The sequence below is a fragment of the Onychomys torridus genome, chromosome 7 (genome assembly GCF_903995425.1).
Source record: "Onychomys torridus chromosome 7, mOncTor1.1, whole genome shotgun sequence".
NCBI lineage: Eukaryota > Metazoa > Chordata > Mammalia > Rodentia > Cricetidae > Onychomys > Onychomys torridus.
In genome coordinates, this window is record NC_050449.1 from 17,056,331 (window position 1) to 17,069,593 (window position 13,263).

At 49.6% G+C, this 13,263-nt stretch overlaps 1 protein-coding gene across 2 annotated transcripts; it reads right to left on the reverse strand.

Annotated features, from left to right (window-relative positions):
• Window positions 1-334: 334 nt before the first annotated feature.
• Ecsit (ECSIT signaling integrator) lies at window positions 335-11,772 on the reverse strand. 2 transcript variants are annotated; one of them, XM_036193871.1, is made up of 8 exons: window positions 11,681-11,772; window positions 5,614-5,733; window positions 4,480-4,897; window positions 3,184-3,407; window positions 2,303-2,357; window positions 2,046-2,194; window positions 1,610-1,715; window positions 335-667 (listed from the first exon to the last, which is right to left on the reverse strand). In XM_036193871.1, exons 2-8 carry the CDS (start codon window positions 5,707-5,709, stop codon window positions 411-413), a joined length of 1,305 nt encoding a protein of 434 aa, XP_036049764.1. In that variant the 5' UTR covers window positions 5,710-5,733; window positions 11,681-11,772; the 3' UTR covers window positions 335-410. The 2 variants fall into 2 exon arrangements, with proteins under 2 accessions (XP_036049764.1, XP_036049765.1); XM_036193872.1 differs by having other exon boundaries at window positions 11,689-11,766.
• Window positions 11,773-13,263: the final 1,491 nt, after the last annotated feature.

The following is a 13,263-nucleotide window of genomic DNA, read 5'->3' on the forward strand; positions in this document are numbered from 1 at the left end:
GCGATTGCTGCCAAACCTGACGATCCGAGTTCCATTTGCGGGACTCAGTGGAAAGCCGGACTGACTCCAGCAAGTAGTGGTATGACCGCCACACCCCTCCCGCACATAGATACGTAAACGGGATTCTTAAAAAGATAAATAAAAAAGGGGTTGGGGATTCAGCTCAGTGGTAGAGCGCTTGCTTAGCGAGCACAAGGCCCTGGGTTCGGTCCTCAGCTCCGACAAAAAAAAGACAGAGAGAGAGAGAGAGAGAAAAGATAAATAAATAAAAAAAGAGGGTCCCAGGACGTTAAAGCCAGACGAGCTCATGCATAACATCTTAAGGGAAATCACATGGCCAGGGAAGAGGATTTTATTTTGTCCATATTATTTTGTACCAGTTCAGTCTCTTGCTTCATGCCAGCTCAGACTCAACCCTGACCCTGCTGCTGCTGCTGTGTCTGAGGGGCCTCATCTTCCTCCTGGCTCTTGGGAGGACCGTGGGGAGGGGATTGTTCCTCCAGCCTTGAGGTTGTCAGCAGCTCCCCCGTGGACCTGGCCAGACGAAATACCACGGGGACCTGTGCCAGCGCTGGGTTGGTCTCCTGCAAGCCCTGGATCCACTTGACCAGCGTTGCCTGGTCATGAGCGCCAGCCATGCACATGGCAAAGATGGGGCCTTCTGTAACTGTTAGGGGACAGGAGTTTGTGCCCTCACCACCTTGAGGTACTCTGACCTCCTGTTGATGAACACACCCATGCATTTACAGAGCAGCTGCTATATACATGTTGTACATGTTACCTGGACTCTGCCACCTGCTTCTTCAGATAGTATCAGGAAGCTGACCTTGACCCCAAACTTGGAGACTGCCATGTACCTCCCCTCAACTCCCCCTGTTGCTCGAAACTTAATAGTCTTTTAATAAAAAGCTCAGAACCAGATATTGGGATGAATGCTGAAAGATCAGAGAGACAAAGGAACAAGCCACTGCCATGTCTTACCTCACCAACTCCACAGCCTGACTAAATCCTCTGAGTCCTCACCTGAAAGGCTCCAGCTGAACAAGCCTCTAGCTGAAGGGATGCTTCTGCCGAAAAGCCTTTAGTTCCTGTCTCCTCACACTTTACCAGCTATCACTCCCTGGGATTAAAGGTGTGTGTGCTTCCCAGTACTGGGATTAAAGGTGTGTGCCACCACTGCTTGGCTGTTTCTCTCCTAGACTGAGTCAATCTCATGTAGTCCAAGGTGGCTTTGAACTCACAGAGATCCACGTGGATCTCTGCCTCCTGAGTGCTAGGATTAAAGGTATGTGCCACCACTGCCTGGCATCTATGTTTAATCTAGTGGTTTGTTCTGTTCTCTGATCTTCAGGCAAATTTTATTGGGGTACACAATATACCACCACACCCCCAAATGTAACTTGACCGTTCCCTGCTGACCTGAGGCTTGCATCTGTCCGATTATGTCACTAGTCAGTATAGAATGCTCCATCAAAGACATAAGGGAAGGGACCAAGGAGGACAGGTTTCCCAGGGGCACCTGACCCGACTGGAAACTGGGGAATGGGCAGTGTCTCGGCCTGAGGTCCTAAGGCCACTGAACAGACTGCTGTGCAGAGGCCTGCTTTACCTTCGTCCACATCAAACTCGTAGTTGTCCCAACCGCTCCTTGAATACTCCAGGTCCAGCTTCATTGGGTAGTGGAGATTCCACTCTTCTGGGATTTCTTCTACTCTCTACCTCAGGCAAGAGAGCAAGCAGGATCAGAGGCCAGAACACAGAACCCCCGCTCCTCATCTGAGCCTTCAGGGCAGTGCCAGCCTACCTCTCCCCCTCCCCCCCTTTTGAGACAGAATCTGAAACTCACTGTGTAGCCCAGGCTGGCCTTGAACTCCCAGAGATCCGCCTGCCTCTGCCTCCTGAGTGCTGGGATTAAAGGTATGTGCCACCATGTCTTTCTTATTTTTTCATTACCATTTATTTATGCACACCCTTGTGTAACTCAGAGGACAACTTGCGGGAGTCAGTTCTTTCCTTCCACATGTGGGTTCCGGGATGGAACTCACCTCTTCCTCAGTGGGTGGCAGATCAGCTCTCAGGATGTGATAATAGACACACTTATTGTGCAGCCAGAGAGGGAAGGGGCCTTCCACAAAAACAGGCTTGGACGGGTTGTGGCGGGCCAGGGCAGCTTGCTGATCAGGACTCTGGATTCCTGGTGTGGAGATGAGAGCCTATTGATGTCTTAGCAGCAAAAGGCCCAGGGAGTCATTCAGTGGGCCCACAGGAATCTTGCAGAGACTGGGACAGGCTGGGGTCTTACCTACAATGTGGGGCTGGGTGGGATCTGTGCCTGTCGAGTCACTGGGCAAAGACATCTGCAAGGAACATCAGGGGTGCAAGGTTATGACTTCCCAGCATCTACAGGGGAGCCAGAGAAAGCAAAGGGAAAGAAGACGCCAGCACGTTCTGAACACTTGTGCCAGACCCCCTACATGTTACTAAAAGGGGCCCCTTCCTCTCTTTGTAGCCAGTTTGGTCAGAGCTGCCAACATTGAGCCCATCCTGAAGGGGCCTTGGAGCCATCCAGCTTATGCTCAACCTGCAGTGACCTCATCCAAGTCACTGTACCTTTGTAGCTCAGTTTATTCATGTGCAAAAATGACAGTAACAGTTCTTCAGATGGCACCAAGAATGGAACCTGGCCAGGACTTGGCGCAGTTGGTGAGTGCTTGCTAGCAAACTGCATAAAGACAAGTTTCTTTTTTGTCACAGTACTAGGAATGGAACCTCATGCCTTGAACAGGAAGGCAGGTGCCCCACCCACAAGCCACAAGCCCTGCCCTCAGTAGAGGATGAGGCAGAGGCTCTTTTGTGTAGCTCTGGCTGACGTAGAACTCACTATGTAGCCCAGGCTGGCCTTGAATTCAGAAAGATCCACCTACCTCTGCTTCCCAAATGCTGGGATTAAAAGTGTGTCATTACGCCTGGCTTCTCTTTCTTTATAAAGTACCCAGCCTCCAGTGTTTTGTTAGAGAATCAAGAGGGCTAATACCCTGCACAGGGTATTTTGTAATGGCTAAACAGACTAAGACAGGTCCAATGTGGCAATGCAGAAGGGCCATGAGCATTGTCAGAATACCAGGTGAGTGAAGGAGAGCCCAGCCAGGGTTGGTAGCTGCAGGACCTAGCAAGAAGGCATACCTGGTAGACAGTGACCTTGGCACTGAGGTCAGGCTCCATGTGCCGCAGGCCTAGCTTGGCCAAGTCCAAAGGGTCCTGGGGCAGATCTCGGGGCACAGGGTAGGGGTTGATATTCTTGAAGCGGGTAAGCCACAGTTTCATCCGCAGGAACTTGAGCATGGGGTAACTTTTGCGTCCAAATATCTGAGTCAGCAGGAACTCTGTCTCTGCGTTGGGCATGACTCCTGTGCTGGGCAGAGCCAGGTAGAGCCTCAGAGAGGCAAGGCATGGTTAGACAAGAGTGAGGTCAGGAGAGACAGGAGGAAGGAGAAGAAAATTAAAGGGAATTCGTTTTTCATCACAATTTTTTTTTTCTTATTTTGAGGCAGGATTTAACTATCTGTGTAGCCCTGGCTGGCCTGGGATTCTGTATGTAGAATAGAGATCCGCCTATCTCTGCCTTCTAGAGCTGGGATTAAAGGTGCACACCACCACACCCAGCCCATCAGTGTTTGTTTTGTTTGAGCAGGGGCTGAGGCTAAAGTCTAGCCAAGTAGAGTGGTGGTCTGGCATACACAGCTCCAGGTTTGATTTTATCATATAAAAGAGCACAGTGACACATGCCTATAATTGTACTTAGAACATGAGGCAAAAATCAGGAGTACAGCAAATTCAAGGTCAGCCTGGGCTACATGAGACCATGTAAAATGTATGTGTTGGGGAAAGAGGGCTGGAGAAAGAAAGAGCTCAGCAGTTAGGAACATAGACTGCATCACCTCTAACTCCAGTTCCAGGGTATCCAACACTGTCTTCAGACTTCTTTGGGCATGTGCACTCACACACTTACTGATACATAGCATACATATGATTAAAAATAAATCTTAGAAAAAAAACACAAAAAATAAAAAGCAAAGCAGCTGGGCATGGTAGCACTGCCCTTGGTCCTAGCACTCAGTTTGAGGCCAGCCTGGTCTACAAAAAGAGTTCCAGGACAGCCAGGGTTGTTAAACAGAGAAACTCTGTCTTGAAAAACAAACAAACAAAACCAAAAGAAAAATCAAAGCAAAACTTAGGTAGTGGAGGACAAGCTTGAATGCCTACGTTCACCACCTCCCCCACAACCCCCAAGAGCTGGGATGACAGGCGTACACCCAAGGTTGCTGGATACTGGGGATCAGCCTTGGGGCATCCCAGTAAGTCCCCCTCCAACTCCGCTACAGCCCTAGGCCCAATCATTCTAAGAAAAGCCTGTAGAGGTGGAGAGGAGGAAGAAGAGACTGAGAAAGAAGGGGAGTGGAGTGGGGGCTGGGCCCTCACCGTGTCGCTCCATCTGCTCTAGGACGGCAATCCCACACTCCTGCTGCCGTGGATAGTGGACAAAGATGCGTTGGATAACATTGCGGGGCCGGAAGACCTCCTTGGGGAAGACATCCAGCAGCAAGTTGTACACTGACAGGTCCCGCTCCACTCCGAACTCTGGCATCTTGCGCAAGGCCAGGTAGATGAAGTCCACATGGCCCCGCTTGCGCACGCTGTGCTCCCCAAAACTGCGTACCGCACGTAGGAAGCTTGCTTTGTCCTGCTCCCCATATGCCGATGGCTTGAACAGTTCTTCATGGACAGCTAGGACCTTGATGGGCTTCCTCTGGGGCTCGGGAGGTTGAGGAACCAACCATGTGTCATCCTTGTACGTAACTACACTGCAGTGGAGGCTTCGTGGGGCCTGGAAGGGCACCTGGGAGGGTATGGAGGCTGCTTAGCTTTTCTGGCAGAGGTGCCCAGGATATCATGGAGGGCCTCTGAAGAGCTTTGATACTGTGGCTGCTAACCCTAGCTTAGGTACCATGACAAAGTACGGTGCCACATGGTGGCATACACCTGAAATTCCAACCCCCAGGAGGCTATGGCAGGAGAATTGAGATCTCAAGGCTAGCTTGAACTACACATATTCTAAGGCCATTTGGTATTCCATATCTCTCTCTCTCTTTCTCTCTCTCTCTCTCTCTCTCTGTTGTGGTTTGAATGACTTGGATTATGGATCCTTTGGGACTTGGAGCCTTGCTGGAGGAAGTATATCCCTGGAGGTGGCTTTGAGGATTTATAGTTTCAACCAACTTTCAGTTCACTCTCTGCTTCCTATGTGTGCCTGAGATGTGACCTCAGCATCCTGCTCTGGCCACCGGCTGCCAGGCCTGATCCTCAGAGGGTGAGTATAAAGCCTAGGCCTCCCCTGTCATTATGGACTCACTCTCTGGGACTTAAGCCCAAATACCTTTAAGTTGCTTTTGGTCATTGTACTTTAGGACAGCAATGCAGAATAACTAATGCAGGGGTCGTCACCAGGACAGGCAGGCCAAGGACCACCAGAACTCCCGTGGCCTGATCCTGGGAGGATGAGTGTAAAGCCCAGGCCTTCCCCGCTCCACTCATGGATGCCTAGCCTGTGGTTACCTGAGCGAAGGGAGCTCCTGAGAGGGCAGTCCCGAAGATGCCTCCCCAGCCCCTAGAGAGGCCTCGAGCCAGCAGGCTGGCCTGGACCCAGCTCATGCCTCTGCAAATTCAGCCACCAACCTAGTGAAGACAAGTTGAGACAGCATTAGCCTGGTCACACACCTGTAAGACTGGGCATCAGTGTGATAAAGAACACAGTTCAGTCTGAAGAGTCTGTCAAGCCCCAAGTGTTCATTTTTGCTTGATTTTGTTGTTTTTGAAATAAGAGTATCATATAGCCCAGGCTTGCTTCAGATTTACTATGTAGCCAAGGATGGCCCTAAACTCCTCCTCCACTTTCCAAGTGCTGAGATTAGAGGTGTGAGCCACCACGCCTGGTAATTTTTTAAATTATATTTATTGATTGTGTGTGTGTGTGTGTGTGTGTGTGTGTGTGGCTGCGCCTGCCTCATGCATACACTATACATGTTCTTGTGTGGAGGTTAGGGGATAGCATGGAGAATTGGTTCTCTTTCCCACCATGTGGTCTTAGGGTTAAACTCAGGTCTCCAGGCTCCGCAAGTTATACAATGAGCCATTTCACTGGCTTATACTGGGCAGGTTCTCTTTTTCCTTTTTTTTTCTTCTGAGACAGGGTTTCTCTGTGTAGACCATGCTGGCCTCGAACTCATGGGGAGCCACCTGCTTCTGCCTCCCAAGTGCTGGGCTACAGGTGTGTGCTACCCGCACCCTACACTCCCCTTCATTTTTTTCTAAAGATTTTTCTATTTATTTTGTGTGTATCTGTACAAAGGTGTAGAGGCCACATTACTTTTGTGGAGGCCAGAGGACAACTTTTCAGTAGTCTCCTATTGTATGAAAGCCAAAAATCTGACTTTTAAAAAAATTTTAATTACTTTTATTTTTAATTTATGTGTATGGGTGTTTTGCCTGCATGTATGTCTATATACTACATGCATGCCTAGTGCCTATGAAGACCAGAGAGGGTGTTGGATCCCTGGGATTGGAGTTTGAGATGGTTGTGAGCTACCATGTGGGTGCTGGGAATCAGACCCTAGGAAAGCTCTTAATGACTGAGCTATTTCTCCACTCTCCAGGCCCCCCACCCCCTTTTTGAGACAGGGTCTTATTAGGTGGTCCTGGCTAGCCATGTTGCTCTCCAGTCTAGGCTGGCCTCAAACCTCACAGAGCTCCCTCATCTCTGCCTCCCAAGGATTGGAATTAACAGCATTCAGCACCACAGTTTTTGAGACAGTCTTTTACTAAACTGGGAGCTCGCCAGGTCAGCTAGAGCTCACCAGGGCTGATCAGTGAGCCCAAGGACCCCTCTTTCTCTGCCTCCTTCACCTTTAAAAGGAAAAGAAAAAAGGCTTGAACACAACAGTTAAGAGAGGGGGGCTCAGGAGAAAGTGGGGTCCATTGGACCACAGGTATGGTTTTTTAAGAAAAACCGTATTTGTGCACTCCTGAGTGTGTATACAGATGTGCCATGATACTAGCACAGAGAACAGCGTGCAGAAGTCAGGTTTCTCCTTAAACTACGTGGGTCCTGGGGATTGAACTCAGGTCCTCAGGCTTAGTAGCAAGCATCTTTACCTACTGAGCCATCTCAGTGCCCCCTCCTTTGGTTTTCTGGCACAAGGTTTCACTGTAGCCCTGGCTGTCCTTGAACTCCCTCAGTAGACCATGCTGGCCCTGAGCTCACAGGCCTGCCTTTGCCTCCTGAGTGCTTACTGCCTGGCATCTTTTTTTTTGGAGCTGAGGATCAAACCCAGGGCCTTGTGCTTGCTAGGCAAGCGCTCTACCATTGAGCTAAATCCCCACCCCCCCCCCCTTTTTTTTTAAAGCTTAAAAACAAAACAAAACAATTTTTTTGGATATGTATGAATATTTTGCCTTTATGTATGTATGTGCACCACATTAGTGCCTGGTGCCTGCAGAAGTCAGAGAGGGCTTTGGATCCTATGGAACTGGAGTTACAGATGGTTGTAAGCCACCATGTGGGTGCTGGGGATTGAGTTCTGGCTTGGAGCTTAGACTTGGCAGCCAGCACTTTTACCTAGTGAGCCCTCCACCAGCCCCATCTCTTTTTCACCCTGTGTACTTAGGATAGAACTCAGGTGGTCAGGCTCAGGCAAGTACTGTATCAACTGAGCTGTCTCCATGGCGACTCTATTTCTTTTCTTGCCTGAGCGCTACTGCTGGAAGCTCTGGGACAACACTGAGAAGTGGCCAGACTGCATACCCTTGTCTGCATCCTGAACTCTGGCAAAAGAATCTAATCTCTCACTGGGCGTGGTGGCGCACGCCTTTAATCCCAGCCCTCGGGAGGCAGAGGCAGGCGGGTCTCTGAGTTCGAGGCCAGCTGTGGAGGGCACAGCTAACAGACAGCACTGGAGAAGGAAAATGTGCTGACCTAAGTTTCATTCTCCACCTCATACAAATCATCTTGCTGTTGGCCTGACACTTGCCGGGCCCCCCACAGCCAGCCTGTTCTACAGTGAGACCCTGTCTCACATAAAAAAAAAGTAAGAGTGTTGGGTTTTAGCAAGTATTTTTCTGCATTGTTTGAAATAATCATGTAATTTTGGAGTTTGTTCTATTAGTATATTACATTATTTTTCAGATACTAAACTACCCTTGCATTTTGGAGATAAATTCTCTTAGCCAAGATATACAATCCTTTTTGTATGTTTGCAAACCCATTGCAAGAGAACTTTACAGCTATATTCAGGGGGCACTGGTTTGCAGTTTTCTTAGTGCACTATGGGGTTTTGCTGTCGGGGTATCCAGGCCTCAGAGAACATGTTAGGAAGAGTTTGGGTCATCCTTGCCACCACTGAAACTGGATACGTAGCAAGTATGAAGCCAGCCTGGGCTACATGAAAACCTGCCTCAAAAAACAGGGAAAGAAAACCAAAAAACCCAGAGAACTGTAACAAAACAAAAATCACTTTGGGAGCTAACAAGGTGGCCCAGCAGGTAAAGGCTGTTGCTGCCAGGTCTGAGAACTGGAGTTCCATCCCTGGAACCCAGTGGGGAGGGAAGAACTCACTCCCACCAGTTGTCCTCTGACCTCCACTAGCACACACACGTGTACACACACACACACACACACACACACACACACACACACACACACACACACTTGGTCTAGTTGAGCCAGGCATGGTAATGCTCTTGTAATCCCTAGCATTCAGGAGGCAGAAGCAGGCATATCTCAGTAAGTTCCAGGCCAACTAGGACTACATAGTGAGAACCTACTTAAGAATAACAACCTGGGGCTGGAGAGATGGCTCAGAGGTTAAGAGCACTGACTGCTCTTCCAGAGGTCCTGAGTTCAATTCCCAGCACCACATGGTGGCTCACAACTATCTGTAATGAGATCTGGCGCCCTCTTCTGTATACATAATAAATAAATCTTTAAAAAAAAAAAAAAGAAAAAGAATAACAACCCTTTCTCTGGTATCTCCCATTGGCTTCCTGCTCTTTTATCACCAACCTACACCCAAGCCATGTCTACACAGACGCCTTCCTCACTAACTTGATGGCTGCCCTAGTCACGTCAGTAACACCGGTCCAAACTGGTGTCCAACACCTTGAAGAAGCCACCAGTGACTTCAAGGTGTCAACTCGCTCAGTTTCTCCTAAGTTGGGTGTTGACTTGCTTGATTTTTCCTTTGTAGCAGATAGAGAAGTCCCCTCCCCCACAGCCCTTTTAACATCCTTGATTTTCTTCCTGGCATCCAGGCCTGTTTCTCAGCCAATCAATGAGATACCTCTCAATGTCTGCAGTGTCTGCAAAGCTGAAGGTGGAGCACAAAACATGCAGATTCATACTTAGCGGTGGAAACGTGTTTGCACATCTGACAAACTTCTGGATGATAGCTGCAGCTAGTGGTCTGAGGAAATGCAACTGGACTAGACTTGGGCAGTGATTCAGTAGCACAGATCTGGCCTACTCCAGTGAGCTGCTGGGGGCATGGTTCAGTGGTACCTGTCTAGAATCCCCCAGTGAAGGGCTGGGGTGTGGCTCAGCAGTAGGATACAAAGTAGGAGTCATTTAGAGTCCGCCATGTCTCCATTCAGTCTGTCCAATAGTCCTGGAGACTGTTCCCAAGTCTGCCCCCTTTGCCACACCAGTCCATGCTCTGCTTTCCTGCATACCTGTCCACTCTCTCCTGCCCTGCAGGTTACTTCCCTCCATTGCAAAAGAGAGCTTTAACACTGTAAACTAGTGGGCAAGAAAGATGGGGTTGGGATTTTAGCTCAGTGGTAGAGCGCTTGCCTGGCAAGCACAAGGCCCTGGGTTTGATCCTCAGCTAAAAAAAAAAAAAAAAAAAAAAAAAAGATGGCTCCGTTGATAAAATGTTCTCCCTGAAAGTATGAGGATCTGAGTTTGATTCCCAGCACCCACATAAAAAGCCAGATGAAGCCAGGTGTCGGTGGCGCACGCCTTTAATCCCAGCACTCAGGAGGCAGAAGCAGGCGGATCTCTGTGAGTTCGAGGCCAGCCTGGTCTCCAAAGCAAGTTCCAGGAAAGGCGCAAAGCTACACAGAGAAACCCTGTCTGGGGGGGGGGGGGGGGAACCAGGTGAGGTGACATTCACTTGCAGTTCCCACGCTGGGTAAGCGGAAACAGGCAGGTCCCTGAGCTTGCTGGCCAGCTAGCCTAATCAGTGAGCTACAGCTCCCAGAGAAAGACCTTCTCTCAAAGCACAAGGTGGACAGCTCCTGAGGAACAACATCCAAGGGTGACATTTGTCTTCCTATACACATGTGCATAGGTGTACATGCACTAACATATCCACACACCCACACATGAACACACAAAAGTGCTGGGTGTGGTGGCACATGCCTGTAATCCCAGCACTTGGGAACATAGGCAGGCAGATTTCTGAGTTTGAGGGGAGCTTGATACACAGACACAGCAAGTTCCAGACCAGCCAGGGCTGCATAGTGGAACTCTGCCTAATAAATAAATTAATTAATAAAATCAGACTTGAGACAAGCGTTCTGGCTGTAAAGTCAGCACTGTGGAGTCTCAGGCAGGAGGGTTGTGTCCAATATCAGACCAGCTGGTCATAATTAGTGAGGTCCATGGCAGTCTTGAGCTACAGTAAGGTCCTGTCTAAAATATACATAAATAAGAGCCGGAGAGATGATTCAGCTGAGAAGGTACTTGCTGATGGGACAAGATAAGCCGAAAGACCTGAGTTCAGTCCCCGGAACTGGCATAAAATGTATGGCTAAAACTCCATGGCTGTCCTCTGACCTCCACCATGCACCATGGCAAACCACACACATAAATAAAAACTTCACAGTAAATAAAGATCAGAATGGAATCTATCCTGAACTCATCCTATCTATCCCTTCTAGCTCCAGCCACATGGTTTCTGAAACAAGACAAGTTTATTGGTTTCACAGGGTTTTAATTTGTTTTACCCTCTGCCTACTGCTTACTGTCTTGGTGCATGCCTGTAATCAGAATGCTGAAGCAGGAAGATCAAGAGTTCCAGGCCAGCTTGGGATACATAAAGTCTCGTTTCAGGGAAAAATACACCGCTTGCAACAATCGCTATTTGGAATCACGAAATGCCCTGTTCCTTTTGTGATTTGTTCAATAATTGGCTGTCTGAGATAATATTTTTTTCAAAAATCTGTTTTTCTCATTGCTAAGTCTCCATCAGTGGGACAGTGGCTGGTACATGGTAAGTGTGGTTAAGCAGATAAATCTGAACGGCGAAGACGCGTGAATGTACGTGTGTATGCGGGCTGCCAGGGCTCCAGGGCTCGGAGAGACTGGAAGCCAAGCCGCAGGTTCCAGTGCCTGCCTCACCGCCGACGTGCTGAGTGACCTGCGCAGGCTGTCGCACCCGAGAAACCCGACGCCTGAAGCAGGAGGCGCCGGGCAACCTTTCCTCGCACGTCCCCAAGCCTGCACCCCAAAGGTCACGGTGCCCTCACCCTGAGGCCGAGTAGAAGGCCGTCCTCCCAGCTCTACCGGGCCTGGAAGTGGACGCCCCGAACCCCAGACTGTCCCATCGTCCTCCCACGCGCGACCCACCTACTCACGCGGCCTGCCGCGGAACCCAGCCGGCTCGGTGGCACCGCTGGGTGCCGTCATGTTGAGTCAAAGGGCTTCCGGTTTCGGGCCGAAGGCAACAGCAAATCAGAAAAGCCTGTGACGATAGGTCCCGCCCTCAAGAAGAGGCTCACCAATAGGAAGGAGGGAGGACGCTGCTCCCGCCTCAAGCGGAGCAGGCGCTGTCCCCCACCTACCGCCCGAGCCTGGAGGCCCTGGGTCCCTGCGGCGGCGCAGGCGCTGGACCCGCGGGCCACGGAGTCATCCCATCCAGTCTTCTCACCTGAGGTGTGATGGTAAATTGTTTCGGACAAAATATTATTACGGACCCAAAGCTCCACGTGTTCCGACAGACCTTGCGCTCACTTCCGGTTCCCAAGTGCTGGGATTAAGGCATGTGCCATTATGTCTGGCCACTAGATTAATTATTTTTAGGACAAGGTCTTACGTGGCCCAGGTTAGCCTCAAACTGGATATGAAGCTAAGAAATGGGAGAAGGAAGGAAGGAGAAGGAAAGGAGCAAGCCCAGCATATGCCTGTCATCCCAGAGGTGGAGGCCGGAGCGTCAGCAGTTCACCGTCATCTTGGCGTGGTGGCGGAGACTGGGCTATAGAAGACCCCGTGCCCCTACAAAAGGGTAGAAACTTAATCCGTGTATGGAGTTCCGAGGTGATACCTTCGAGAGGTGATTAGAACTACATTTGGGTCCACCTGTCCCTCTCCAGTCCAGCTAGGGCTACAGAATGCGGAAGCCTGTGTCAAAAAGTGTGTGTCTGGAGGACCCAGAGGGCATGTCCACACTGCCCGTCAGCCAGTGTGGAGCCTCTGAACCTCCAGAACTGTCCACTATACTGAATGAACCCTTCTTTATAACGCTACCCACTCTCAGGCATTTCATCACAGTAACATAAAACAGCAATACACCAAGCCAAGGCAGAGGTAGACCTGGGGCCTTGATTTCTCTGTGCCAACCCCTTAATGCCTAGTTTTGTTTCTGTGACCCTTTGGACTATGGTTTCTGCCTTAGGTACTTACTGCATAAGTAGGTGGGCTCTGGTTGGATGAGACCAGGGGTCAGCTTCAGTCACTCCTACTTTGTCTTTGCCTTCAATGGTTAAGTTTTTGAAAGATGTATTATTGACTGTGAATTCTTGACTGGCCTGGAAACTCACTATGTAGACCAAGCTGGCCTTGAATTCACTGAGATCCACCTACCTCCAGAGTGCTCTAACTAAAGGCCTGTGCCACCATGCCCAGCTAGTTTCATTTTATTTTATTTTTTATGTGTTTGTGCGTGTGTCTGAGTGTGGGTATGTGCACTTGTGAGCGGTGTCTGCAATGGCCGGAAGAGGGCATCAGATCTGAAATGGAGTTACAGGTGGGTGTGAACTGCCTGCCATGGGTTCTGGGAACTTGCTTTGCTGCCACTGAAGACACATGCTACACTTAAATGCAGACAAAACACTCATACACATAAAATTTTAAAATGAGTAAAGGCTTTAAAAAGTACCACAGACTTAAGATGTAGTTCCGTGGTAGCGTACTTACTTAGCAAACAGGAGTCC

What these genes read in the sequence shown, in the direction of transcription:
- Ecsit (XM_036193871.1), bottom strand. Translation starts at nt 5,709, where the DNA reads ATGAGCTGGGTCCAGGCCAGCCTGCTGGCTCGAGGCCTCTCTAGGGGC. An exon ending in CAGGAGCTCCCTTCGCTCAG is followed by an intron (nt 4,898 to 5,613) that starts GTAACCACAGGC and finishes ATACCCTCCCAG; the next exon opens with GTGCCCTTCCAGGCCCCACG. An exon ending in CACCCAGCCCCACATTGTAG is followed by an intron (nt 2,195 to 2,302) that starts GTAAGACCCCAG and finishes TCTCCACACCAG; the next exon opens with GAATCCAGAGTCCTGATCAG.